Raw genomic sequence first — 24,094 nt, 5'->3', positions numbered from 1 at the left:
AAATCAATTAAAAAGAAACCTTATTGTCTCTTTTAGAATTAATACTAAATACCTTTTTCAAAGCAGAAGAGCGGTAAGGACTGGACAATTGGGTTTAAGTGACTTGCCTAAGGTCACACAGCCAGGAAGTGTGTCAGATCATATTTGAACCCAGAACCTCCGACTCCAGGTTTGGCCTTTTCTATCCACTGGGCCATCTAACTGCCCATAAGCGCTTTTATAAATACTTGTTCACTAAAAGAAGGGTGTTTTGATTTTTTTAATGAAAATTTTTAAATTTAATTTCATTTAATTAATTTAATTTTTTTAAATCTCTTATTTTCGCTCCTGCCCTCTTAGCTTTTTAAATCCTTAGGTTCTAAAAACAGAGCATGACCTGAGCAGAACTTGGACAGTCAAACTTAGCGTTGAAGGTCGAGGAATCTGAGCAAACGCAGTGACGTCATAGGGGAGGAGAAAAACAGGGCCTAGCACGCGCACCCTCACGGCGCATTCTCACCGAGCATCCTCACTGTGCACCCAGGGCGGAGTTTCTCCTCACCTGCCCCGCCCCGTACGAAGGCCTTGCCTCTTGCTGTCTCCCTCCCTCGCCTTCAGTATCAATAAAGTTGCGGATTTTTGAATCTGTCGTCCGGCAACATGGCGGCCTCCATGCTATCTTCTTTCCTGCGCTCTTTTCGTCAGGTCAGTACTATGCGGTTTCGGCTCCCCTACTCTTAATCTCCCTGCAGCTCCCCAAACCCCGAAATTGGCCAACCTGGAGGTCCACCTCCCAGGGGAGCAGAGCAGTGGGCACAGCGAGTGTAGACGGAGACCCGGAAACGCATCCGAGGTCGACGTTGGGCAGATGAGGAAACTGAGGCCCTGGATAACAATGATGTTGATGATGGTACTAATAAAAGTAATAATTGTTTAATAAATGTAATATAAAATATAAAAATAGTAATAAAATTTAGACCAATCTTTTAAAGTTTGAAAGTATTTCTTTTGACCTTCACAACGCCCGAGGCTGGTGAAGTTATTCTCTTCCATTCTTGGAACCTATTCCCTCCTTATCTCTACCTTTTAAAATCTAAAATTCCTAGCTTTAAGGTTGAGCTCAGCTACAGATACCTATTCAGAACCTTTGCTGATCTCTCCAATCATAAATGTTCTTTCCCTCCTCTGTGTTCTTATTTTTACTTGCCTATGTGTGTTATTTTCCTCCAGTAGGGAGTAAGTTCCTTGAAGACATGGCTGCACACACAGCAAGAGCAAGGGTAGTCTCGAATCTTCCACTGGTACTCTTGTGATATTGGGAGAAATTGAGAAAGACCTCTAGCATGTTGGGTGGGCTTGTGGGAAACTTTTGCGAGAATGCTAACAAAAGTCACATAGGATGAGGTAGTAATAGATGGACAGCCATATCCATCGCTAGAGGAATTCCCAGATTGAAGAGACTACAAATCTATGTGAATGCATGTTATATTCCTTCAGTAAAAGGCAAGCCTCTGGAGGGTAGAAACAGTTTTGGTTTTTCTCTACAATCTCTGCACCTAGCACAATGCCTTCTCCAGAGCAAACTTAATAAATATTGAATTAGAAATTTTGTCACATTGCACAAAAACTACAAAAAGGGTGGAGCTCCATCAAGAAACAAAACATTCATTTTACTTTTTGTCTTTAACCATCATTAGATGGTTCCTTTGTCAGGTACAGGACAGATACGGAGTTACTATGTGGACTGGAGAATGCTTCGTGATGTAAAGAGGAGAAAGATGGCTTTTGAATTTGCAGATGAAAGGCTTCGGATCAACTCCCTCAGAAAGAACACTGTATTGCCAAAAGATCTCCAAGTTAGTTTATTTAATATTTAAATCTAAGAAATTATACAAACTAATTTTCTTGAAATTGTCTTCAAAATTCAAGGTTCAAGAGGGCTACTCACATGTAATTGCCTTTATTATATTATATGATCTTAATCGTTGTGACATTCTGTTCAGCACATATTATAAAGTATGTACTATGTGTAGGGAATTGTAATAAATACTTTTTTCCACCCTAAAAGAATCAGAGAATTTGAGGGCTGAATGGAGATATCTTGAGGACCACTCACCTATCACTCGAAGTCAACCTTACATCTCCCATGACAATTCCTACCCATTATTCAAGTTATATGTCTATGAGCCATCTCCTTCTCCTGTGGTTCCACCATCTCCTCTAAGACTTTATTACAACAGATAATGTTACTTCATTATATGCCTCCTTTTATTAGTCTCTAAAGGCCTCACACAACTTTTGTGTCTCCTAAAAAGATTGTATGCTCATTGAAGACAGGCACTGTTTTAAACTTTTGTGTTCCTCCCAAATCCTAGCAAAGGGCTTAAAGATATGAAGCATGTACAAGAAGCCTTAGTTACTAGGCAAATTGGAGCTTGTTTCTCCTTACCTGCCATTATGAGAATTTAACAAAGTTTTCCTAAGAGCTCACTATGTACAAAGCATTTGGACTGGGCCTGAAGGAGATATAAAGATATCGAAATATCATGTTTGTCTGCTCTCATGGAGCTTACATTCTTGTGGAGGAAATGGCACATACACAAATAACCAATACACAACGTAGCTTGATAAGAGAAGTACAGAGAGGTGTAGGAAGGGAGAAAGCTTTGATGGCTTTAGTAGATTACAGGTTCCTTATGAGTTACTAGTGTGACACTCAGCCAAGAAGAACCAAATCTAATCCTGAGCTGCATGGAAGAGTTATAGCATCCAGAACAAGGAAGGTGATAGTCCCACTCTACTCTGTCCTGGTGAGAGCACACCTGGAGTATTATGTTTACTTTTAGTTAGGCTACTGCTTGACAAGCTGGAACATGTCTGGAGGAGGTCATGCATGATGATTAAGAAATTGAAGGCACTGGAGATATTTAACTGAGAAGAGTAGAGAGGTAGGGGGCAGAGAAGGAGGATTTTGTTAAGTATTTAAAGAGCTGTCATATAGGAGAGATACTTAGATTTGTTTTGCTTGATTCTAGAGGATAGACCCATATGTAGAGCTGGAAGGAGAGATTAACAAGTCCATGAAGGCTATATGCTATCCTGACCAATGAGTTTCAGAAGCTGAAGAAGTGAGTGTAGATGCATTGTGAGGAAAAGCTTCTGAATAATTAGAACCATTCCAGTGCAATGAGTTGTCTCGAAAGGTGCTCATGTTTTCATTAGAGGTCTTCAACTGGAGGCTGAAAAATCACTTCTAAGGGGATTCTTGCTGGAATCATCCAAGTTCCCCTTCAATTGTAAGATCCTGTGAGAATCAAATAAATTCTTAGCCCTAAGAAAAAGCTTGTTGACCTCCACTTTTAAGAATTCACACAGACTGCTAATACTCATGAATGACAACTATGCAATCACTGTCTTTTTTCCTAGGAAGTAGCCGATCAGGAAATTGCTTCTCTTCCCAGAGATAGCTGCCCTGTCAGGATACGGAATCGTTGTGTTATGACATCTCGACCAAGGGGTGTGAAGAGGCGCTGGAGACTCAGCCGGATTGTATTCCGGCATCTGGCTGATCATGGACAGCTTTCTGGGGTCCAGAGGGCAATGTGGTAAATCAACTCTGGTCACAGCAAAGTCGACACTGTGCTTTGGTGTTTAACATTTGACTTCAAGGAATGTGAATGGTATCATGAATGAACAAGCTGTAAGCAACAGCCCTATGAGATAATTTTTTTAGCAGGGAAAGTCTTGGTATTGTACAAATTTGTGCAATACATTGTGACTGGTAAAGAAAAGAGATTCCAATGAGAAGAAATTTGTGTTTTACTTTTATTTCTGCTTTGCTTAAAACAAAAGTAGGCTAAAACCCTTCTGCTTGAGGTATGGAGGAGGACACCTGAATTTTGGAAGGCCTTTTAGTGGAACACAAGCTCTCCCAGGTCCTATTACACTGGAGTCAGGTCAGATCAAAAAACAAGTATTTAATAAGCCCTCATATGTGCCACGTATTTTGTTTATGCTGGAGATACAAAAAAGGGGTATAAGGAATATTCCTTTTTTCCCCAAGGACCTCATAGTTCAGTGAGAGAGACAACCTGCAAACAAATATTATATATATATATATATATATATATATATATATATATATATATATATATATATATGTATATGTATATATATGTATATGTATATGTGTATATATATATATATATATAAGCTAAATTAGAGATACTCTTAGAGGAAAGACCTGGAAAAGCTTCTTACCAAAGGTGGAAGTTTAGATGTGACTTATTAAAGAAAGTCATGGAAATCGGGAGATGGAGACAATGAGAGACAGATTAAGGGAAAAGAGAGAGAAGAGTACCAGGCATGAGAGATAAACAATGAAAAATGCCTGGAATTGGGAGATGGAATATCTTGTTCAGGGAACAGCAAGAAGGCCCCTATTGTTCACTGAATCAGAGTACAACATAGGTGAAAGAAGACTGGAAAGATGGGAAGGGGCTGGGTTGTGAAGGGCTTTATGAACCAAACAGAAGATTGTATATTTAATCTTGAAAGTAATAAGGAGCCACTGGAGTAAACTGTGCTTTAGGAAGATCATTTGAAAATCATTTTGGTGGCTTCATAAGGGATGGACTGTAATGGGGAAAAGAACTGAATCAGAGAGACCAATTAGATTGTTGCAGTAGTCCATGCATGAGGTAATAAGGGCCATCACCAGGATTGTAGCAGTGTCAGAGAAAAGAAGGGGTGTATATGAGAAATGCTAGAAAGGAAATAACGGATTAGCTACACAGAGGGAGAAAGAATGAGGAGCTGAGGAAGAAACCAAGATTCTGGGCCTGTGTCACTGAGGACAGTTCCCTCCACAGCACAGGAAAGTTAAGAAGAGGGAAGGATTTTTTTTGGGGGGGTGGAGGGGGAATAGAATGAATTTAGATTTGAAGATGTTGAGTTTAAGAGGTCCTTGAGACTTCCAGAGATATCTAATAGGCAGTTGGAAATGCTACCCTGGAAGTCAGGAGAGAGGGTGTCATCTATACAGATGAGAGCTGAATCCATAGGAACCAGTGAGATCACTAAGCAAAATTGTATAGAGGGAAAAGATGAGGGCCCAAAACAGTCTTGGAAGATAACCACAGTTAGTAAAACCTGGACAAAGATTCAGCAAATGAGAGGGAGTGGAAGGGAGGAGGAAAGGGTAGAAGAGAGGATTTTTAAATTGCCTGCTAAGTGCTTCATAAATATCTGAGATACAGCCACAACCCCAGGTTTGCGCTATTATTATCTTCATTTTACTGTGGAAGAAACTGAGGCACAGTTAAGTGATTTGCCCAGTCACCAGTGCTCAATCCTCTTCACCAAACAGTGGAAGAGACCCAGGAGAGCCACAAAAACCTAGAGAAGTGAATATCGAGGGCAACAGCACCAAAGGTTGCAGAGGTCAAGGATGAGGATTGGAAAAGGCTAGTAGATTGAGCTAGTAAGAGGTCAGGGCTAACTGTGGCAAGAGCTGTTTCTTATGAATAATGAAATCAAATGCCAAACTAGAGTTCACAACAGACCCAAGAGATAAGGGATGATAGCTCATGGGGATAAGAGCATCTGGCAAGGGTCTTTGAGAATGAGGGAGACACAGGCATGTTTGTGGGCAGTAGGGAAGCATCCAAGGAAAGATTGAAGACAAGAAAGGAGACAATGGAGAGAACAGTCTGCTGGAAAAGATGGAATGGAAGGGCTTCACTTGTTCATGTTTGACTTGAGAAGGGCCACCTCTTCATGTAGATGGATGAAATACTGAGGGGATCATGGCAGAAGACGTCTAAGTGATAGGAAATAAAACAGGGGAGCTCTGCCAATGGTCTTCATATTTTCTGACATATAAGGCAGGCACTTAATTGAGAGGGAGAAGTTAGGAGAACTATGGAGGCATGAAAAGGATTGGAAATGCCAATGTAATCATGGAAGAGTGGAACTTAGGGGAATGTGAAAAGGCTGCCTGACCAATGAAATTATGTAAAACAAACTTGTAGTGGGCCCAGGCAGCATGGTCATTTCCTTCATTCTGTGGAACACAAGTAGGAAGGCAGCAAGTGGCTGCCCAAGGCCTTGCAGGAGCAAAATCTTCACTACGATAAAGGAGCAGTAGACAGGAGGACAGGCTTAAGGTTAATTGGTTCATAAGAGATCAATTAAACTGGGGAAGAGTGTAGCAAGTTCAGGGCTGATAGCCTAGAAGAGCTGTTTAGAGGTCATGGTAAGCTTAGCCCAAGAACAGGGTTGGGGGATGTGAGGAAGAGCAAGGCCAGCTTAGAATCTGAGAAGGGAATTTCAAACTTTATGAACAGAGAAGGAGCACTTATGGCTCATAGCAAGATCAAGAGGATTATCAATTCTGTAGGTAGCTGGGGGTGAGTGGGTAAAGGAACTTAGAAATGAGTTGAGTAATTGAGAGGTTAAGGACAATCAAGTCCTCTGATATGAGGCATGAAGAAGAGAAATACAATGAACCACCTACTGAGGAAAAAATCTGGATCCTTGAGGTCATCAGGCTACAGATACAAAAAGCTTGATTGGGTAATTAAAAAATATGGATTGAATAAGCCTCAGAAATGTTATTAAACAATGGTGATAGGTAAACCTCAAAATAGCAAAGGAGATAGGCCCAGAGACAGGAGGTCCTGAATTCAAAGATGGCCTTAGATACTTCCTAGCAGTGTGACCTGGGCAAGTTACTTAATCCCCATGGTCTAGGCCTTCTTGCTCTTCTGCCGTGGGACCAATACATGATATTGATTCTAAGATGATGAAAGGTAAGGGTTCAAAAGAAAAGTAGCAATAGAGGGCAAGGAATATTCCATCTCCATGACCAGTCAATGTTGGGGAGAATAAAGAATATATGATATACTACCAGAACAGATGGCCAGGGGAGTTACATCAAGAGCCAAGACTCAAGGAGTGCAGAATGGAGAGCAAGAGGAAAAACCTGACAATGAAAACTAATGTCTCCTTTGGAGAACTTACCTAAGAGCACAAAAGGCATGGTAGCTTTAGGGTGGGTCAAGGGATTGGGTGGGGGACGATGGAAACCAGGGTGGTCCCTGAGAGCCTTAGAATGAAATCTGGACAGTGGCAAGAGTTCAGAATCACTAGGATGAGTAAGGAATGATGGAGTAATTGGTGAAGCTTTGAGTATCTGGTTAGCTATTATTCGTGTCTTTCTATAAATCTTCTATAGGAAGTCCACCCAAGTAAGGTTCTTGTAACTTTTATCATTAAGACTTTGGTATTCTGATTTACAAATAATGGAGACACACCATCAACTAAAAAAATACTGATGTTAGAAAGATGTTTTCTTTGAGAAACTTGGAATCTATAAAATGTGTTACAAAGCATCATCAATGGGGGGAAAAAAAGCTCTGAATCTTCCTATTGAGCCATATGTAGTGTCACAGAAAAAAATGTTTAGTTGGATTAAGGAGATAGGTTCAAGGCTCCACTATTTTCTCTTAATATACATTGGGGATAGCACTTATACTACTTGGCACAAAAAAATATTGCTGAGGAAGGGATTTTTAAAATTGAAAGCAGTTAATGAATATGAGTAACATTTCTGGACTACCTCAAAATAATCCAGTTTTAGTTAAGTCTTAAGAGTTGGGTTAGGTTCTTATATTGTGCCCGTGGTGGCAAACCTATGGAACATGTGCCTAAGAGGTCACTCAGAGCCCTCTCTATGGACACGTGTTACGTTACTAGGCCAAAGGAGGGTCTAAGCTGCTCCCCTCCCCCTCTCCATGTGTCCCTAAGGACATCACCCATCCCTCTAAAAGGTTTGCAATCACTGGACTATGCTATTTTAAGGGTTGGAATTTTTTGTCCCAAGGGTAATTACTTTCATAATTTATCATTGTCTTTCCATTTATAACTTAAGGAAATAATAACTTTAAAGGGAAGATAGCTAATACTTTCCCAAAGAATCAGGTAAAATTTTTACTATATTTAGTTACTGATGAATGCAAACAAAGATTGCCTGTTATTTTTTTCTTTGTAATGTATTACTGTTAGATTCAGGAGGAATCTGAGATTTTAGTTCTATAGACTTATATACCCACTCAGTTGGTTCAAATGACATGCCATATCTTTATACCAATTATAACAGCAACTGAACATTCTCTCAAAGTTTGCCTCCACCCTCACCCCTTCTTATAGGTGCTTAAGGAGTGATGGGTCAACTTATAGAAGAACCAATAAACATAAACTGACACCTTACATTTAATACCTCATTCCTCTTTAAATCAAATTGTTGGATTCAAGCCTAAATATCCATGCTAATCCTGAAGGAAAAGCAAGATTATTCTGAATGCAGGTTTAACCCTTTTAATTGTGCAGATGACCACCAGAGTTAATGAATATATAGCATTTTTAATTAGCTAGACTTTTTTTTGACATTGAAGTGAGGAAACAATGACCCTTTCTTACACACAAAAACCAGGGCACTAAGGCAACCCTTCCTTGAAAGAAGTGTTTTAAAATAAGTGTAATTTATTTTAAATAAATCCTCCAGCATGAAATGGAAGGAGTTCATGGTCTTTGCTTGGAAGAAGGCTGTGTAAACAATATACTTGTCAAATGCATCTGTGCAGCTCAGCAACAGTTCCTTATTGGAAACAATATTTCCACATTGGTGGCTGAAAGGACTTTTTCATCTCAAAATTCGGTCTCTCCTTTGGCTTGTTTCTCCCTTGACTCTACCCAGGCTTTATTAATAGTTCTCTTCATTTCATCATCTCCATCTTCATAAATTTTCTTCAAAACATTCATCAGCCCTTCACTAGGATCTGTGTCATTATCAAAGGAAGATTTTCTATAGAAAAAAAGAAAACGGAATAAAACTTTACAACAAAGCTTTCCTACAATTGACAAATACTGAATAAGTGGAAAAAAAAAAAGACCTTTGTAGCCTAAAGAATACATTTGGGTCAGTTTGACCAACCAGTTTGGTCACATAAGTTAAACCTCTTCCCCATCTCTGGCAAGGTACAATACATACCTGCATATACATGCACGCACCTCTCTGAACTAAATGATGACAGAAAGATAATGCGACATTCTTTTATCTACTTTTATCTTTTATCTACTAAACTGTCAAACCATTTACATATTACTGAACTTAAAATGTGAAAAGATAAGTCCTAGGTCATATGCTTTACCAACAAAACTTAAAAACTTTAGCATCAGATTCCAAATCTAGCGCACACCACAATAATTTTCTAAATTATCTAGGCTGCAATTCTTAAAAAATATAATGAAAAAAACCTCACTCTTTCTCTTTGCATTCTTTTTCCACCTGGGTCAGGTAATCCCATTTCTGTTCCTGTTTCTTTTTGCATAATACAAGAACTGTATCGGTCTTGATCTAGAAAAGCCAGAAAAAAAAAAAAGAACTTAAGATATGACAGGTCTTCCATATATATACTTTAATATTTATTCATAACTTTTCCACTCAATCATAAATCAATTTATGCATGATCTGATCTAAAACCAAAAACAACCCTGTAAGTTAGGTAGGCTACACAAGGTCAGGTACAAAGCTAGCCATGCCAGAATCTGAACCTTTATCTTCATTTTTCTCATGTCTAGTGACTTTCTAATATACTATGCACTCCCTAAAAAGGGGAATAATTCCATTTATGTTAAGAGGACTGCTTTAAGAACCAATGAACATAGAAGTGCTTTGGAAGCCAGAAAATACCACAGAACTACTCAAAGAAGGTTTTTATAGTGAAAATATGACTCAATTTTGATTCAAAAAGTCCAGATCCACATTCTCTTACACTTACTATCATTATTGCTTGAATAGGTCACTTTATATCTGGGAAGAAGAGAACTTCAGTTTTCTTCCTGTAATCAAGCTGCCTTAAATGATCAACAGTTATTTCTAATTCAAAATCTTTTTTTCTAGAAGTTCTTAGCCTAAATGCTAAGATCTTACCATAACAGTTGGCAAAGTGAAGTATTGTTATGTAGAAAAGGTTACATCTGTTGTGTGATCACAAAGGAAATAAATAGCAAGTACAGGTACAAACAGGAGGCAGACTTTTGGCCTGATGTAAAGAACAAATTCCTATCAAAGCTGGCCAAGAATGAAATATCTGCTCAAGTGGGCCGCCCCAATTGATATCAGTTTTCATGTCACTTGAAAGATTATTAAGATTATCACATGTTGGCTATGAAGGGACTCCTGCTTAGATGTAGGTTGAGCTCAATAACCTCAAAATTCTCCAGTCATAAAATTCAATGCATTTCATCCTAACATTTCTTATTCATACATTATAAATCCTCCATAAATCTTTCCATATTTCCTTGTATACTTCATAGTTAACCTCTTTCAGTTCTCTAAGACAATCCCTTAATGTTTTCAGAAGTGTTTTACTATCCCTGGATTTCTTTTGTGGGTACTTTGGGGCACAAATGTGCCAATTCTACTGTCACTGATAAGATATTGTTTTAGAAGTGTTGACAAATCTCTGTTCTGGTCTCACCTATAAATGCTCTTGTAATGATAAAGTTCTGTTGCATCTCATGCCAAATTTGCTAGATTCATTTCCCCTTCCCCTTTTTTCACTAATTTGTGCAAAAAAATACTGCTCATTATTTTGCACCACAATTTATGAATATGAATATATTTTAAGCCTGCGTTGCCCTTAGCTGCCATATCTTTCCAAGGAGATCAAATGTTTGCTGAATGTAGCAGTTTGGGGGCTATTTTGACCTACCTATTGTGATGACTATTTTCTATCAGTTTAATTTCCAAGGAAATGGTGAATGGAGATAGTACTACTACTTCCTATCACCTGTTAGTGTACATTTATCTCACTGTGAATAGTTTTGTCATTTGATTGGCTGTGCACTAATCTCACTTTGCAAATGAGTGAATTTATATTTAAAGCTTAGGGCCCTCTCACATAAAGCATTAATTTTAATATCAATAATTGTCTCTAATAATCATTTTTTATTTTTAATTGAGTATACAGATGAGGAGGAACACATTACTGAACAATGGGATGACCTTGTGCCAATTGTCTAATTTTAAGAATTAAAGAATGACAATATAAATAATTCTAGTTTATACTGCTAATTAGAAGAGATTTGGGAGGCTAGGTTATATTAATAATAAATACAGATTTAAAAGTTTTTCTTAATGGCAGTTTCATATTATTAATTAACTTCCCAGTAGAGAGGAGTCACAAAGAAATGCCTTTTAATGGATTAAAAACAATACCTACACTATTTTTTTTTAATAGTCAGGGCTAGAAGTGCAAGTGGCCCCTCTGGGGCCTGATTCCATCGATGGATTGCCCATACTGGTGCCAGGCAGTGCTAATACCCCATTGACTTTAGCTCAGAATATCCAAACTGAAAGGATTCATTAGCTTCACTCAGCTTCCTTAGTATCAGGATTATAGGCAGTGCTACCACACCTGACCAGAAATGCCACCATTGTCCCACCCTGTATTTCTTAAATGCTCCAAATAGCTTTTCCTTATTTCCATGATTTAGCAATTACTTTTTCCTACGGTTAATAAAAAAGTAAAACTTCAGCCCAAACTTTGAATCATCATAAGTCTAGATTTAGTAACTGTACAATATACAATGCAATTATACTATATGCTTGAAAAAGCAAGAAGACTCACCTTTCTTAAACTACCTTCTACAGAGATGGGCTTCAAGAGGTTGTTGACAGTCATGGAGTAGTTTTTCCCATTAAGATTCTTTACAAGAACTTCAAATGACCTAACAAGGTAAATAAAACGATCAATGCATTGTCTTCTTGGTTTTATGAGACTCTAGTACTAAGGAAGAGTTGAGAGAAAAAAAAAAGCCTGAGAGGGAAGAAAGAAATTTTTAAGATTTTCATAACCCCATGCTACTCCCCGCATTATTTAATGAGTCTATGTCTCAAAACAGGGATTTTTTTTTAAGCCATAGACTGGGGAAATTAATTATAAATTAAGTAGACTGATAGGAGCTCCACAGAAAATTTATCATGCCTAACAAAGCAATCAAAGAACCACAAAAGGCAATACATTCCAAATTATACTGTATACTCACCTCTCTGTGAACTGCACTTGTACATTCTCAGGGGGGGCATTCTGAACACCAGTTAAGGTGATGTAGATTTTCACAAATTTGTCTGATTGATCCCATCCTACACACAGGGAAAGGTAAATTAGCCAGACAACACTGAATCTGTTCCATAATACAATAGGTAGCAATGGCTCATACTACTACTTGGCAATAAAAATAGAAAATGGAGGGAATGTAATGATGAGTGTTTCTTATGAATACAATATCATAAAATATTATTAGTTTATAAAACTCATTACTCACAACTAAGTGGTACAAATACTGGTATCCTCTGTTACAGTTAGGAAAACTCGAGCTTGGAGAACTTAAAGTGATTTCATCTAGTTAAAGTACTATAATTCAAACTTAAATCTGCTAAGTATAATTCCACACTGTTGTGCTGGCTCCAGTTTTAACCCCATCAATCATGAAAGCAAGGCCTAGAATTAAGCAGTACAGAACCTTTTGGAAAAGGCAAAAGTTTAATTTCTTGTCATGTATCTTCTCTCCTATACATCATAGATAGTGGTTTGCTGAGTGCCACCACCTGTATTTTAAAAAATATTTTTATTTCATAGCCATTTTTTCTATGTCTTTCTGCTATTCCAAATGACCAGTTCTTCATTAATTTACCATATAATCATAGTGTTCTATAATTTTCAAGGTGTGTTCACATATACACTCAAAGAGACTCAGATGTTCACAGATCCAATGTCACAAGGCATAAAACAGAAATATCAGGACTTGAACCCAAATCTTATGTTGCCTAGACTACAGGATTCAGAGCTAGGAAAGATTTTAGACACTCTCATCCAAACCCTTTCATGTTGTAGATAAGGAAAGTGAGGACCAAAAAAGCATAATTACTTGCCCAAGATATACACTCACATGCAAAGTTGAGCTGTGAACTGAGTGCAATGGAAGGAAGATTAAAATCTTACTTAGTTGGGGCACCAACAAATATTTACTGTATGCCCCAGGTAGGTGCACACTATCTTCTCCCTTTCTTTGTATCTCCATTGCTTGGCACAGGGACTGGCACAATGGTGAGCACTTAATAATGCCTGCTGACTGACTGACCACAGATGTTTAACAAAGGCTTGTACTCCTTTCCCCTGAGCTGCTTAAAACCTAATGAATCCTCAATCAATCCACATTAATGTATACACAAACTACACGTAAAAGTGATTGAGTTATCAGGATGGAGTAGAAATGTTGATGTCATGTAAATGAATATTAACCAGGTCAGACTTTGAACAAAGATGCTGAGCCAAATTTTAAATAATAATAATAATAGTAATACAGGAAGGTAGAAAGAACACTCAACTGGAAATCAGGAACTAGGAATGGAGTCCAAACTTCCTTTAACCTTTTTTCGATATGGACCCCCTTTGTCAGTCTGGTGAAGCCCATGGACACCTCAGAATAAAGTTTTTAAATGCATAAAATAAGATACATAGGATTACAAAGAAATCCAATCATATTTGAAACACTGTTGTCAAAATATTTCTTTTTTAAAAAAAGTTTACAGATTCTGGGTTAAGAACCCATTGTTGAACAAACTACCACTTGATTAGCTACATGATGTTAAGCAAATCACTTCTATTGAATCACAAAATTCAAAAACTGGAAATCTCAGGTTATTTAGTCCAATAGCATGAATATATGAATACAGTATGAATCTTTTTCTCCAGTGATAGGAAAGTAATTCACAACTTCCTAATGCTGTCCGTTCTACCTTTTTAAAAAATAACTTTCTAAATTCTTGGGAATTTTCCTTAAAACAAGCCAAAATCTATCTCCACTTATTTCTGGATCTGCCCTCTCAAGCCAAACAGACCCTCTTCACATAACCAATCTTCAAATACTTGGAGAAGGAATAGTTCCTCCAATAAATGTTCTCTTTTCCAGGCTCAACAGCCTCACTTCTTTGAACTAAAGCCCATTCAGATGGCATTTCAACCCTCTGGGCCTCAGTTTCCTCATCCATAAGACAAAGGGGTTAAAATTGATGATCTTTAAGGTCCCTTCCAACACTGAAAATCAATGATTCTGCATTGTCTCAAGTAATTGTTGTGGTTAGTTTAGCAGTGGGCAGGAAAAAAAGACAAGAATGTACACTTTCAGATACATTGGATCCTGACCCTTTTCAGAGTAGATGTCAAGATGTCACTCCCATTGCCCTACTCTCAACGTGTTTAATTTAAACTATCTAGCTCTCTAGCAGAACACTGAAAAACAGAATCCCTCAGACTGCACAAGAGTTATGAGACCCTCTTACTTCCTCCTTCCACTTAAAATAATAACAAAAAGAAATTAATGTATTGGTGATTACACAAAGAAGCAAAGAGCTGGATGTGGGAGAAGTAGCCATACCATAATTGTTTATTTTCACTGTGTACCCTACTGAAATGGGGGCAACCACAGCTGCTGGTTTCTCAATTTCAGCAGTTTCTCTTTTCTCCTCTCCCTTTTGCTTTGTCTTGTGTTTGATTTCTGTCTCCAATTTGGACTTTTCTGCTGTTAAAACATCACGGACTCGTTTTCTTGTGGCCTTTCCCAGCAATTCCTTCACTTCTTCCAAGTCCTTCCGTAGCTGTTTAAAGACAACAAGTAAGTTTACTGTAACCTTGTGAATGAAGATTGGATTTGGCTATCTCCTCATGGTAATAATGAAGGTACTTAGCTCTTCTTGATACAAGTGAAGATAAAATTGTAATCCCCTCTATTTTTAGATTTTAATCCCCAAAGTGTTAACTCAGTATTTAAAGTAGATCTACCCATTTTAACTACAAAAAGGTGTTAACTAACTACAAAAGGTGAACTAACAAAAAAAAAGTATTAACTAACCACAAAAGGTGTGAACACCTATTTCATACATCGAGTGGGCAGTTCTGGAGAGGATCATCTGCTGTGATTGGCAGATGTAAAATTTAGGGGGAGGTAAACAAGAGAAAAAGATCTTTAGATAGAAGAAATAGAGGCACACAAGGATCAGTCAGATGGATCAAGAATGAAGAAGAGTCACTCAGAGGAGAGACTGGAAGACAGACACTTAGACAGACTTGGAGTGAAGACACTTGGCTGTGGAACTGGACTCCTGGAGGGGTTTGTACAGGAGACCTCAGACTGCTTTCCTTTTAGACAGTTACTGTTGTGAGTGAAAAGGCTGACTTAGTTTCCTTGCCCTTTTTGGTCTTGAGACTCCTTTCCCCTGGCTGGGGCTTAGAATCTTAGCTATCTTCTCTCTGGCTCTGTCTCTCTGTCTCTGTCTCTCTCTACCTCTACCTCTCTTAAAAAAGCCCAAGTTGGAGGCAGCTGGGTAGCTCAGTGTATTGAGAGCCAGGCCTAGAGATGGGAGGTCCTAGGTTCAAATCTGGCCTCAGACACTTCCTAGGTGTGTGACCCTGGGCAAGTCACTTGACCCCCCATTGCCTAGCCCTTACCACTCTTCTGCCTTGGAGCCAATACACAACATAGACTCCAAGACAGAAGGTTAGGGTTTAAAAAAAAAAAAGCCCAAGTTCTCATGAACTTTTCCTTTCTTCCCTGTTGAAATCTTTTTCCCCCTTTAGGCAACCACATAATACCCCCCCCTTAAATTGATAGACAATTCTGAATTCCTTAATCAATATGACATGTTTCACTGGATAGATGAGTTCCTCTACTTTGGAATGTTTTATTCCTTCATCAAATATCTGAAAAAGAACCATACAATTGGAGCCAACCCAACACATCCAGAACAATTTTCTTTGAAGCCCTGCAATGATTAAAAAGCTACACCTTCCTTCAAAATCAGATAGCCCTAATATCACTAAATATTATAAAAAATGAAAGGGAAAATTAAATGAGAAGGCACATGATGACAGTACAACTTATCAGAACAAAACTAAAAATTCAATTTCCAAAGCTACTCATGACATTTCCTATCTGTAGGACCTTGGGCAAATCAGGGAAGATGATGCCATCAGACTGGATGTGGCTGAGTCCCCCTCCCCCTTCAATCTCTAGAACCTATGATCCTAAGAAGTAGGGCCACAATCCTAAAAAATCTACAGCCCACATTAAGTGCGGCTTATATGATTACTATGCACTTCGATATACTAGGTTGTGAATAGAGCTCTTATTTTTCTATGCCTCAGGATTTCTATATACTCAATAATGTTGTTCCTGTGGTATCAGCAAGTCTATGACGTCTTTGAATACATTTAGTATAATGGAACTTAAAGCTGTACTTTAATGGTTTCAACAGTAATGACATAACTACGAATATTCAGATCATGCATATGGTATTGCTGCTCATAGAACATTTATCTCTTAAAGTATGGGGAGCAAAGCAGATATATCTATTATTTTACCATTCTGGTTTTCTTCCTAATAGAATTCTATTGGGGCTATTTCTGAATAGTTGATACATTCATGTTTCTGTTTGGAAAAGCAGATAACTAAAAAATTCTTAATGTTTACCTTGTGTTTTATGGAAATTTGCCTATCTTTCCCATCCTAACTCCTTTCTAGTCCAGCCCTACTATCAGAAACCTAGGACTCAGAAAAATATTGGGGAAGGGGAAGAGGAAATTGGAAAGGCTGAACAAGGAAGAAGAGAAAAGAGCTGTAATGTAAAAAATATTTAAAAATTGTAGAAAAACTAATCCCCACTCACCAAAATCACATTCTTTAATGCAATGGCTGATCATAAATCATTTTATTAAAAGAAATAAAGTAAATAATTTTTAAAAATACATAAACATTCCTGTCTTTTTTCACACAAACATACTATAAACTATGTACAAGTTTCTAGGTTTTTTTTAAGATTCTATCTTAATGGGGGAACAAGTATTTTATGAAGTTCCTGGCTTAAAAAAAGCTCCCTTCTAACAGCAAAAAACACTGAATGATTTGTATATTCATAGCTGCTAAAATTTAAAAGAAGTCAAAATGGCACTTAAATCATAACCACTTAAAAAGCTTTCTTTAGAATATTAAAAAAATACAAAGCACAACATAGAAATCAAGTTGCTTTTTCTAAGCTGCATAAATGCACATGTCAGTGATATTCATATTTAGCTTGATGTAATAGAAAAAAGGCATTTTAAGTACGGTTCAAAACTATAATTTCTATCACATTTTAATGGAAAAGAAAATTTAGACTCTTGAACACAAAAACTTACCAATTCTCCTAAACACAGTTATTTCGCCTTTTGATAAGTATTTCCGTAAAAATCAAAATTTGCCTTCCAAAAAAAAATCCACCCCCAAAACAGATTTTCTTAATTTTGCAACTTCTACACATAGAAGGTAGCACTAACTCCATTATCAATATTACAGTTAATGATGAATTAGTTTTTTCCATATTTACTAACTTTTGCAATCAAGTCTCTCCTCCCAAATCTGTCACATTTTCTGATACACAGAGTGATTTCTTTCATCATTTGATTTCTTATCAAAAGTTATTAAGGCAGATACTTCCTAGCTGTGTGACCCTGGGCAAGTCACAATCCCAAATTCCCAGTCCTTGCTGTTCTGTCTTAGAATTGATGCTATGATGCAGAGTTTAACAAAAAAAAAAAAAAGCAAAAAAACTATCAGGGGAAAGGCAAAAATTGTAGCTGTGGCCAGCACTTCAAAATTCATGGCGGGAAGTATAATATAGTATGGCATTGGACATAATTAGTATAGATCTTTTCCCAAATAGCAGCATCCCCAGGACCTCCACATCTAATTTTCACTCTTCTAAAAGGCATGTCTGCTGAGGCAACCTCCTATAGTTGTGCATCTAGCCATTCCTTGGCTCCTTAATGTTTATGTGAACTCATTTGCATCCTATTATGGCCCTCCTCTCCTCCCTCCCACCTCCAATCTGAGAATCTTCTCATTCTTTACTTGAAAAAACAAACAAAAACACAACCTAATCAAAGTTACTGAATATAATACTCTTTTTGCTGTACAACCCCTTTCTATCATGTCCTACAATTTCCTCCTGATGATGAGGTTGTTCCTCTTCTCATCAAATCAGTCCTTCTTGACCTTCTCTAGACTATTTCCTCCCATAGCAGAGCGCCCCCACTATCAACTCCACTTCTAAATCCTTCACACTCTCCCTTTTAAAATGCAAGTCTTTCCTATTCTGAGAAAAAAAGCCTCAATCTTTGTTAGGTAACTAAAATCCTGTATTGAAAAAGCCAACTAAACTCAGGGCCTCCATCTTTTTTCCTCTCACTTCTTGACTGCCTGCAAATGGATTCCAGCCTCACAGAATTGAAACTGCTCTCTCCAAAGTGACCCATGATCTCCTAATCACCAAATCTAAGGGCCTCTGTGCAATCCTCATCTTTCTGGACCCCTCTGTAGCACTGGACCCTGTTAGCCCCCTGGTTCTCCATCTAATGGCTCCTTCTCAGCCATGTCAGCACTGTGCAAAGTGCTGAGGCTACAAAGACAAAAAGCACAATGCTCTCAAGGAATGAGAACATGCAAACCACACATAGGAAAATGGAGATAAATCAACAGAGTGAAGACATTAGCATAAAGGGGAATAAAAAATGCTTCTGGTAGAAGGTGGGATTTGAGCTGGAACTTCCTGGAAGCCAGGGGAAAGACAAGAGGCAATTACAGGATGAGACAGCCAGTGAAAATGGCCAGACTTGGGAGATGGACTATCTTGTATGAGGCCACAGGGGAGGAATACATTGTAAAACTAAAAAGGGAGGAGGGGGGAAATTATTATTTAGCTTTAAGTCAAATGGAAGAATTTTCTATTTGATTCTGGAGGTGATGGAGAGCCACTGGAGTTTATTTAATGAGGATGGTGGTAGCAGCGAGGGGGAGGATGAACTGAGTGGGGACACTTGTGGCAGAGACCAAATAAGAGGCTACTGCAATAGTCCAGGTGGGAAGTGATAGGGGCCTAACCCAGGATGATGGCAATACCAGCAGAAAAGGGGGAATACCCAAGAGATGGCATGAAGTTAAACTGATCAGCTCTGGCAACACATTGGCTATGCAGGGATCAAGGTGTTAGTTTGGGTGACAGGTAAGGGGAACAGTATCCTTTATAAGGTTAAGGAAGTTGGGAAGAGGGAAGGGTTTGGAGAGAAAGATAATGAGTTTAGTTTTGGATAAGTTGAGTTTAAGATTTTTATGGGACATTCAATTCAAGATGTGTAGTAAAGCTCAGTTGGTCAACTGGCAATTAATCTTGGTCTAGGTGCCACACAAAGCTCTAGAAGGCAGCTTAGATATTTTAATGAAGTTGTAATCTCTTATCAACTCTTATGCAACTCTGGTGTTAAAATGCTGCAAGATTCCCTTACCTACTGACCTTTAGATGACCAGCAATGATTCACAGCAACATTTCCCAAAAAGAATAGACAACAGAATTCTAACCTATTCTGTCATTTCCACCTTTGTAATCACAAATATATCATTAAAATTTTTTTCTATTTGTAAAAAAAGATTGCTGTTCAGTGGTGTCTGATTCTCTGTGACTCCATTTGGGGTTTCTTGGCAAAAACATTGGAGTGGTTTGGCATTTCCTTCTCTAGATGATCTTACAAATGAGGAAATGGAGACAAATAGGGTTAAGTGACTTGCCTGGGGTCACAGAGCTAGTTAAGTGTCTGAGGCCAGATTTGAACTGGGAAAGATGAATCTTCCAGTCTCTAAGTTTAGCATTCTATACACTGCACCACCTAGCTGCAGCATAGTGACTACCCCTAAAAAATAGCAAAAAAATATAAATATGTATATATTAAAACAAATACAACGAGGTAGATATAAATTCTATTGGTTCTATTAATGGAAAGGCTTGGAACTGATACTTGTGCTCCAGTTCCACACCAACTTTCTGATCCCACAGAAATTTCCTAAACTTTAGTTTCTTTGACTAACATAATACCTATCCTAAACACCTTATGAAAATGTTGCGATGACAAAAATCAAATAATGTGTGCAAACCATTTTTTTACTTTTCAAGTTATTCCCTCATAACGTATGCATTATTACACCCCTAGAAATAGCCTACTCTAACTGCTTACTTTAACAGATAAGAAAATTGAAGTCCAGGGAGATTCAATCATTTGCCCAAGATCACATAATTAATTAGTAGTAGGGCAGAACCTAGATCACGATTATGAGTGTTGATTTGTTCTACTCAATGTTGTGTCAATTATGGTTTTTTCCCTTTATCAGACAGACTTAACTAGACACAAATATATAACTCACTAGTTCTAAAATCAAGGGCTCTCTTTTAAGTGCACAAGCAAGTTCCCCTACAATTGGCATATGTTTAAAATTGTGGATCTCTCTTCTCAGTGTATCTTTATGATGTTGAAAAACAAATCTCACCGAGATCAAGCACTGTTAACAAAAGCATATGTTCAGTCGTTTTCCAGTTATGTCCAACTCTCTTTGGGGTACTTTGCCATTTCCTTCTCCAGCCCATTTTACAGATGAGGAAATTGAGGCAAACGGGGCTAAGTGATATGCCTAGGGTCTAAGGGTTACTAAATATTCGGGGCCTCATTTGAATTTAGGAAGGTGAGTTTTCCCGATTACAAATCCAGTGTTCTCTCCATTGAACCACCTAGCTGCCCCAGTAACAGCCGGTATCAAATGAGCATCTTTAAAAGTGAAAGTTTCCATTTCCTGGCTGTTTCTCCTACGTCTAGGTTACAAGGAACAAGGTGGGGAAATGCCCGACCATACCCAGTCAAAGTAAATCCTCCAAAGAAACTGCTGGGACCAAGGTCATTTGCTCGTCTCCTTTACTTTCCAAATATCCAACCTGATGCCCAAATCCTTTATTAACGGTCTGCATGTCATTAATTTCCAGGCTCACAACCATAACGGCGCTTTAGGCCCCGCCACCCAACGAGACTGGGACGAAAGCCCTCCGTCAGTGCGGCCGCAACATTGCCTGGTACAAAACCACCAAAAGGAGCCCTCGGAGATGGGGGGAGGAGGGGGTTGCAGGACCTTAAGAGCTCTTTCAAGAGGAGCGTACCTCCCCTGGCGCCCGCCGTCTGGACTCTCTCCAGCCCGGGTCCACGAAGGTAGCGGCGGAGCTCTGCCGCAGCAGGAGCGGAGGCTTCAGGGGCAGCGGCCCCGACACAGCGGTAGAGGTGGAGAAGAAGCTTTGCAAATGGCATAGGGAAAGGGCCTGGGGGCTGGAGGGGAGGGGGCAGCCGAGGCACGGGACGGGGGGAGAGGTGTCCCAAGGATGAGCGGGGCTGGAAGGTCCCCGAGCACCGGGCCTTACCTCTTCCAGGGCTGCCGCCATGGCTTGCTGCCAACGCCAGGAGTAACTCCTGCTGCTACCACGCCGAAGATTGGTTCTAGGACCCCACGCTGCAAGGGCTGGGCTCAGAACGCCCTTTTCGCCGCGGCCAGAACGCGGACGTGAAAGGCACGAGACGCTATCCCCAGCGATACCTGCGCACGAATAGGACGTTCCCGAGTGGGGGCGGCTGCCAGGGGATAGGCCGCCTGCGCGAAGTCCGTCCCGTCGAGAGACACCCTTTAGGCCGCCTGCGCGAGAAGAGAGCCGGAAAGGCCCAGCCAGCCTACAGAGCAGAGCCTCCTTCTCTTCGCCCCTCCCTTCCTCTAGCGCGAGGTGCCTCTGGAATCTTCGCGAGCTGCCGAAGGCCCCGCCCACATGGAACCTCCGCCAGAACCTAGACCCGGCTTGTTCTCTTGCGCGTGCGCTCTGCCTGAGGAAGACCCCTTCGTTTGGCGGGCTCTGGGAGCCTGGCCGTTGGAGGAAAAGAACACACCCCTTGCAGCCACTACCCACTTGTCCCATCTTGTCCGCGCAACCGCAGTTCACCCACGACCGGAAGGATTTTCCGATCTTGGGTCATCTGTAGGCCTGGCCTGGAGCTTCTGTAGGTTCTGGGCCGTCCAGGCCGCTACCATATTGCCTAAGGCAAAGTCGTGAAAAACTTGTTAGCCAGGGAGCCGACCGGCCCAGCCGCGGGAAAGAGAAGACATAGACTAAAGTGGGGAGCTTTATGAGGCGTTCTGGTTTTAGCTTAGGGTGAGTTGTCCCGGGCGGTGACGTCACAGCCAGTTTGCGAGGCAGGGGCGTGGCCTTATGGCTCTTGGGGAGGAGGGCCAGGTGCCTGCAACCTCAGCCCCTCCCCAAATGTTTGAATCACCTTAGTGTTTATCACCTGGCTCTTAAGCGCAACCTGGAAAGGCTTCTTGCCGAAGATCATTTTAGCTGAGATTTACAGGTAGTCAGGAAATCCAGAGGATTTCCCCCCCCCCTCTATGGAGTGGGCGCAACATGCCCACAAGTAATCATGAGGTAGATTACAACATAAACAAGAAATGAAAGGCTAACAACTAGGAATATCAGGACTTATGAAGAGAGGGTGGTGCAGGGGGATGAATTCTAGACTTGGAGTTAAGGACTGGAGTTCCAATATTGTTACAGTTGCTGCTTAATGTCTGTGTAACCTTGGACTATAGCCAAAGGCCCCAAGGTGGGAAGCCAAAGGATGTGTTCAAGGAAAGAGGTCATTGTGGCTAAATTGTGTAAGTCGTAGCAATCAGTTATAAGAAAGATGGAAATGTGGGAAGGCCAAATGATAACTTAAAATGCCAAACGAGGGAGTTTGTATTTGATCCGGAAGGTAACTGTCACTGAGTCTAGGGAGCACAGATGTTTTAGTCATATCCATAAGGCAGCCAAGTGCTATCAGTCAGTGACAGCGAGCCTAAGGCAGGGATGCCATTGAGAGCTCTCTCTGTGGGCACATGGCCAGCCCTCTCCCCCAGTTCATTACTAGAAAGGCAGAGGGCCTCCTGCAGAGCTGCTCCCCTCCCCCTCCCTTCTGTGCCTGATGACATTCTTACATATCCCCCACCCCTCTGCCTAGCAGCCCAATAGGAGCTCACAGTGGTAAGGAAGGTGAGGAGTGGCTCACAGGTGGCAGAGCTAGAGGGGAGCAGAGCACTGGGGCCACACCCCTACCCCTCTCCACCACACCCAAGGACATTCCTCATTTCACCCACCCCCTCTACCCAGCAGCACAATGGGAGTGAAGGCTTCCTCCCTTCCCCATGTGGAGTAAAGGGGGGGGGGGGGCAGTGTAAAAATGGAGATTTGAATCCAGGACTCCAATCCCCAGGAGTCCTTGCTAGCTTCCAGAATGCCCTGTAATCTCACTGAGATTTCCACCTGGGTGAGGTCAAGAATTTCTATTTAACCTGGCTGTAAAAGCTACTGGCGCTCTTTCCTACTTCTGCTTCTGAGCACACGTGGCTCTCCACCTAGCAGAGGAGATGTGAGTGGTTGTGAATAGGCTCTTTGGGCCTAGACACATGTCTTTCTTACTTGTATTTTCTTTATATTTTAATCTTTAATAAACCTTATAAAATATACCTCTAGCAGAGAGAAACTAATTTCTACCTTGCCTCAGTTTCCCCCCTAATTTTAACTGTTACAGCGGAGCACTTCTGGCATGTGGGGGGGGGGGCTGTGAATTTTAAAAAGTCTCCATCTTGGTCTAGCACCCAAAATTGTGCACACCCACACTACATGGGCATGTGCTAGTCAATGACAAATCAGAAATAACTAACTGCCCACCTGGGCTGTCCTAAGCCAAGCTAGAGCCAACCATTGGATTTTGGGAGACACAGGAAGTGAGGTAGGGAACAGCCTCTGGAATTTGCTCACTTCCTGTGGAGAGAGCTAGATGAGAGTTGGTGTTAGGAGCTTGGAGGGAGAGGACGCCCGCAGACAGCTTTCCTTCAGATTGGTCACGTGAGTTAAGGACTGATTCTTTCCACCTGGGCCTTTGGGCCTAAAACTCTCTCTGCCTTGGTCAGAGGTTGAGTAGCCCTTTCCCTTTTCTCTTCTCTCCTTCTCTCCCTCTCCTTTCCCTACTCCCAGTGTGATTAAACCTCCATAAACTCCATTCTGACTTGAGTGTTTCATTTTTAGGAATTTCATAAGTAAATTCCTTGGCGGCCATTGTTC

At 40.2% G+C, this 24,094-nt stretch overlaps 2 protein-coding genes across 3 annotated transcripts; one reads left to right on the top strand and one right to left on the bottom strand.

Annotated features, from left to right (window-relative positions):
- Positions 1-471: 471 nt before the first annotated feature.
- MRPS14 (mitochondrial ribosomal protein S14) lies at positions 472-3,790 on the top strand. The gene is made up of 3 exons (XM_001365493.4): positions 472-684; positions 1,677-1,835; positions 3,406-3,790. Exons 1-3 carry the CDS (start codon positions 640-642, stop codon positions 3,586-3,588), a joined length of 387 nt encoding a protein of 128 aa, XP_001365530.1. The 5' UTR covers positions 472-639; the 3' UTR covers positions 3,589-3,790.
- Positions 3,791-8,383: 4,593 nt separating this feature from the next.
- CACYBP (calcyclin binding protein) lies at positions 8,384-22,175 on the bottom strand. 2 transcript variants are annotated; one of them, XM_001365424.5, is made up of 6 exons: positions 21,368-22,175; positions 14,485-14,704; positions 12,094-12,190; positions 11,676-11,775; positions 9,303-9,397; positions 8,384-8,845 (listed from the first exon to the last, which is right to left on the bottom strand). In XM_001365424.5, exons 1-6 carry the CDS (start codon positions 21,908-21,910, stop codon positions 8,689-8,691), a joined length of 1,212 nt encoding a protein of 403 aa, XP_001365461.2. In that variant the 5' UTR covers positions 21,911-22,175; the 3' UTR covers positions 8,384-8,688. The 2 variants fall into 2 exon arrangements, with proteins under 2 accessions (XP_001365461.2, XP_056671551.1); XM_056815573.1 differs by having other exon boundaries at positions 21,113-22,153.
- Positions 22,176-24,094: the final 1,919 nt, after the last annotated feature.

This window comes from Monodelphis domestica, chromosome 2 (assembly GCF_027887165.1).
Source record: "Monodelphis domestica isolate mMonDom1 chromosome 2, mMonDom1.pri, whole genome shotgun sequence".
In the NCBI taxonomy this organism is placed as follows: domain Eukaryota; kingdom Metazoa; phylum Chordata; class Mammalia; order Didelphimorphia; family Didelphidae; genus Monodelphis; species Monodelphis domestica.
Note: the sequence above shows the minus strand (reverse complement) of the source record. Positions and strands in the feature narration are given on the sequence as shown.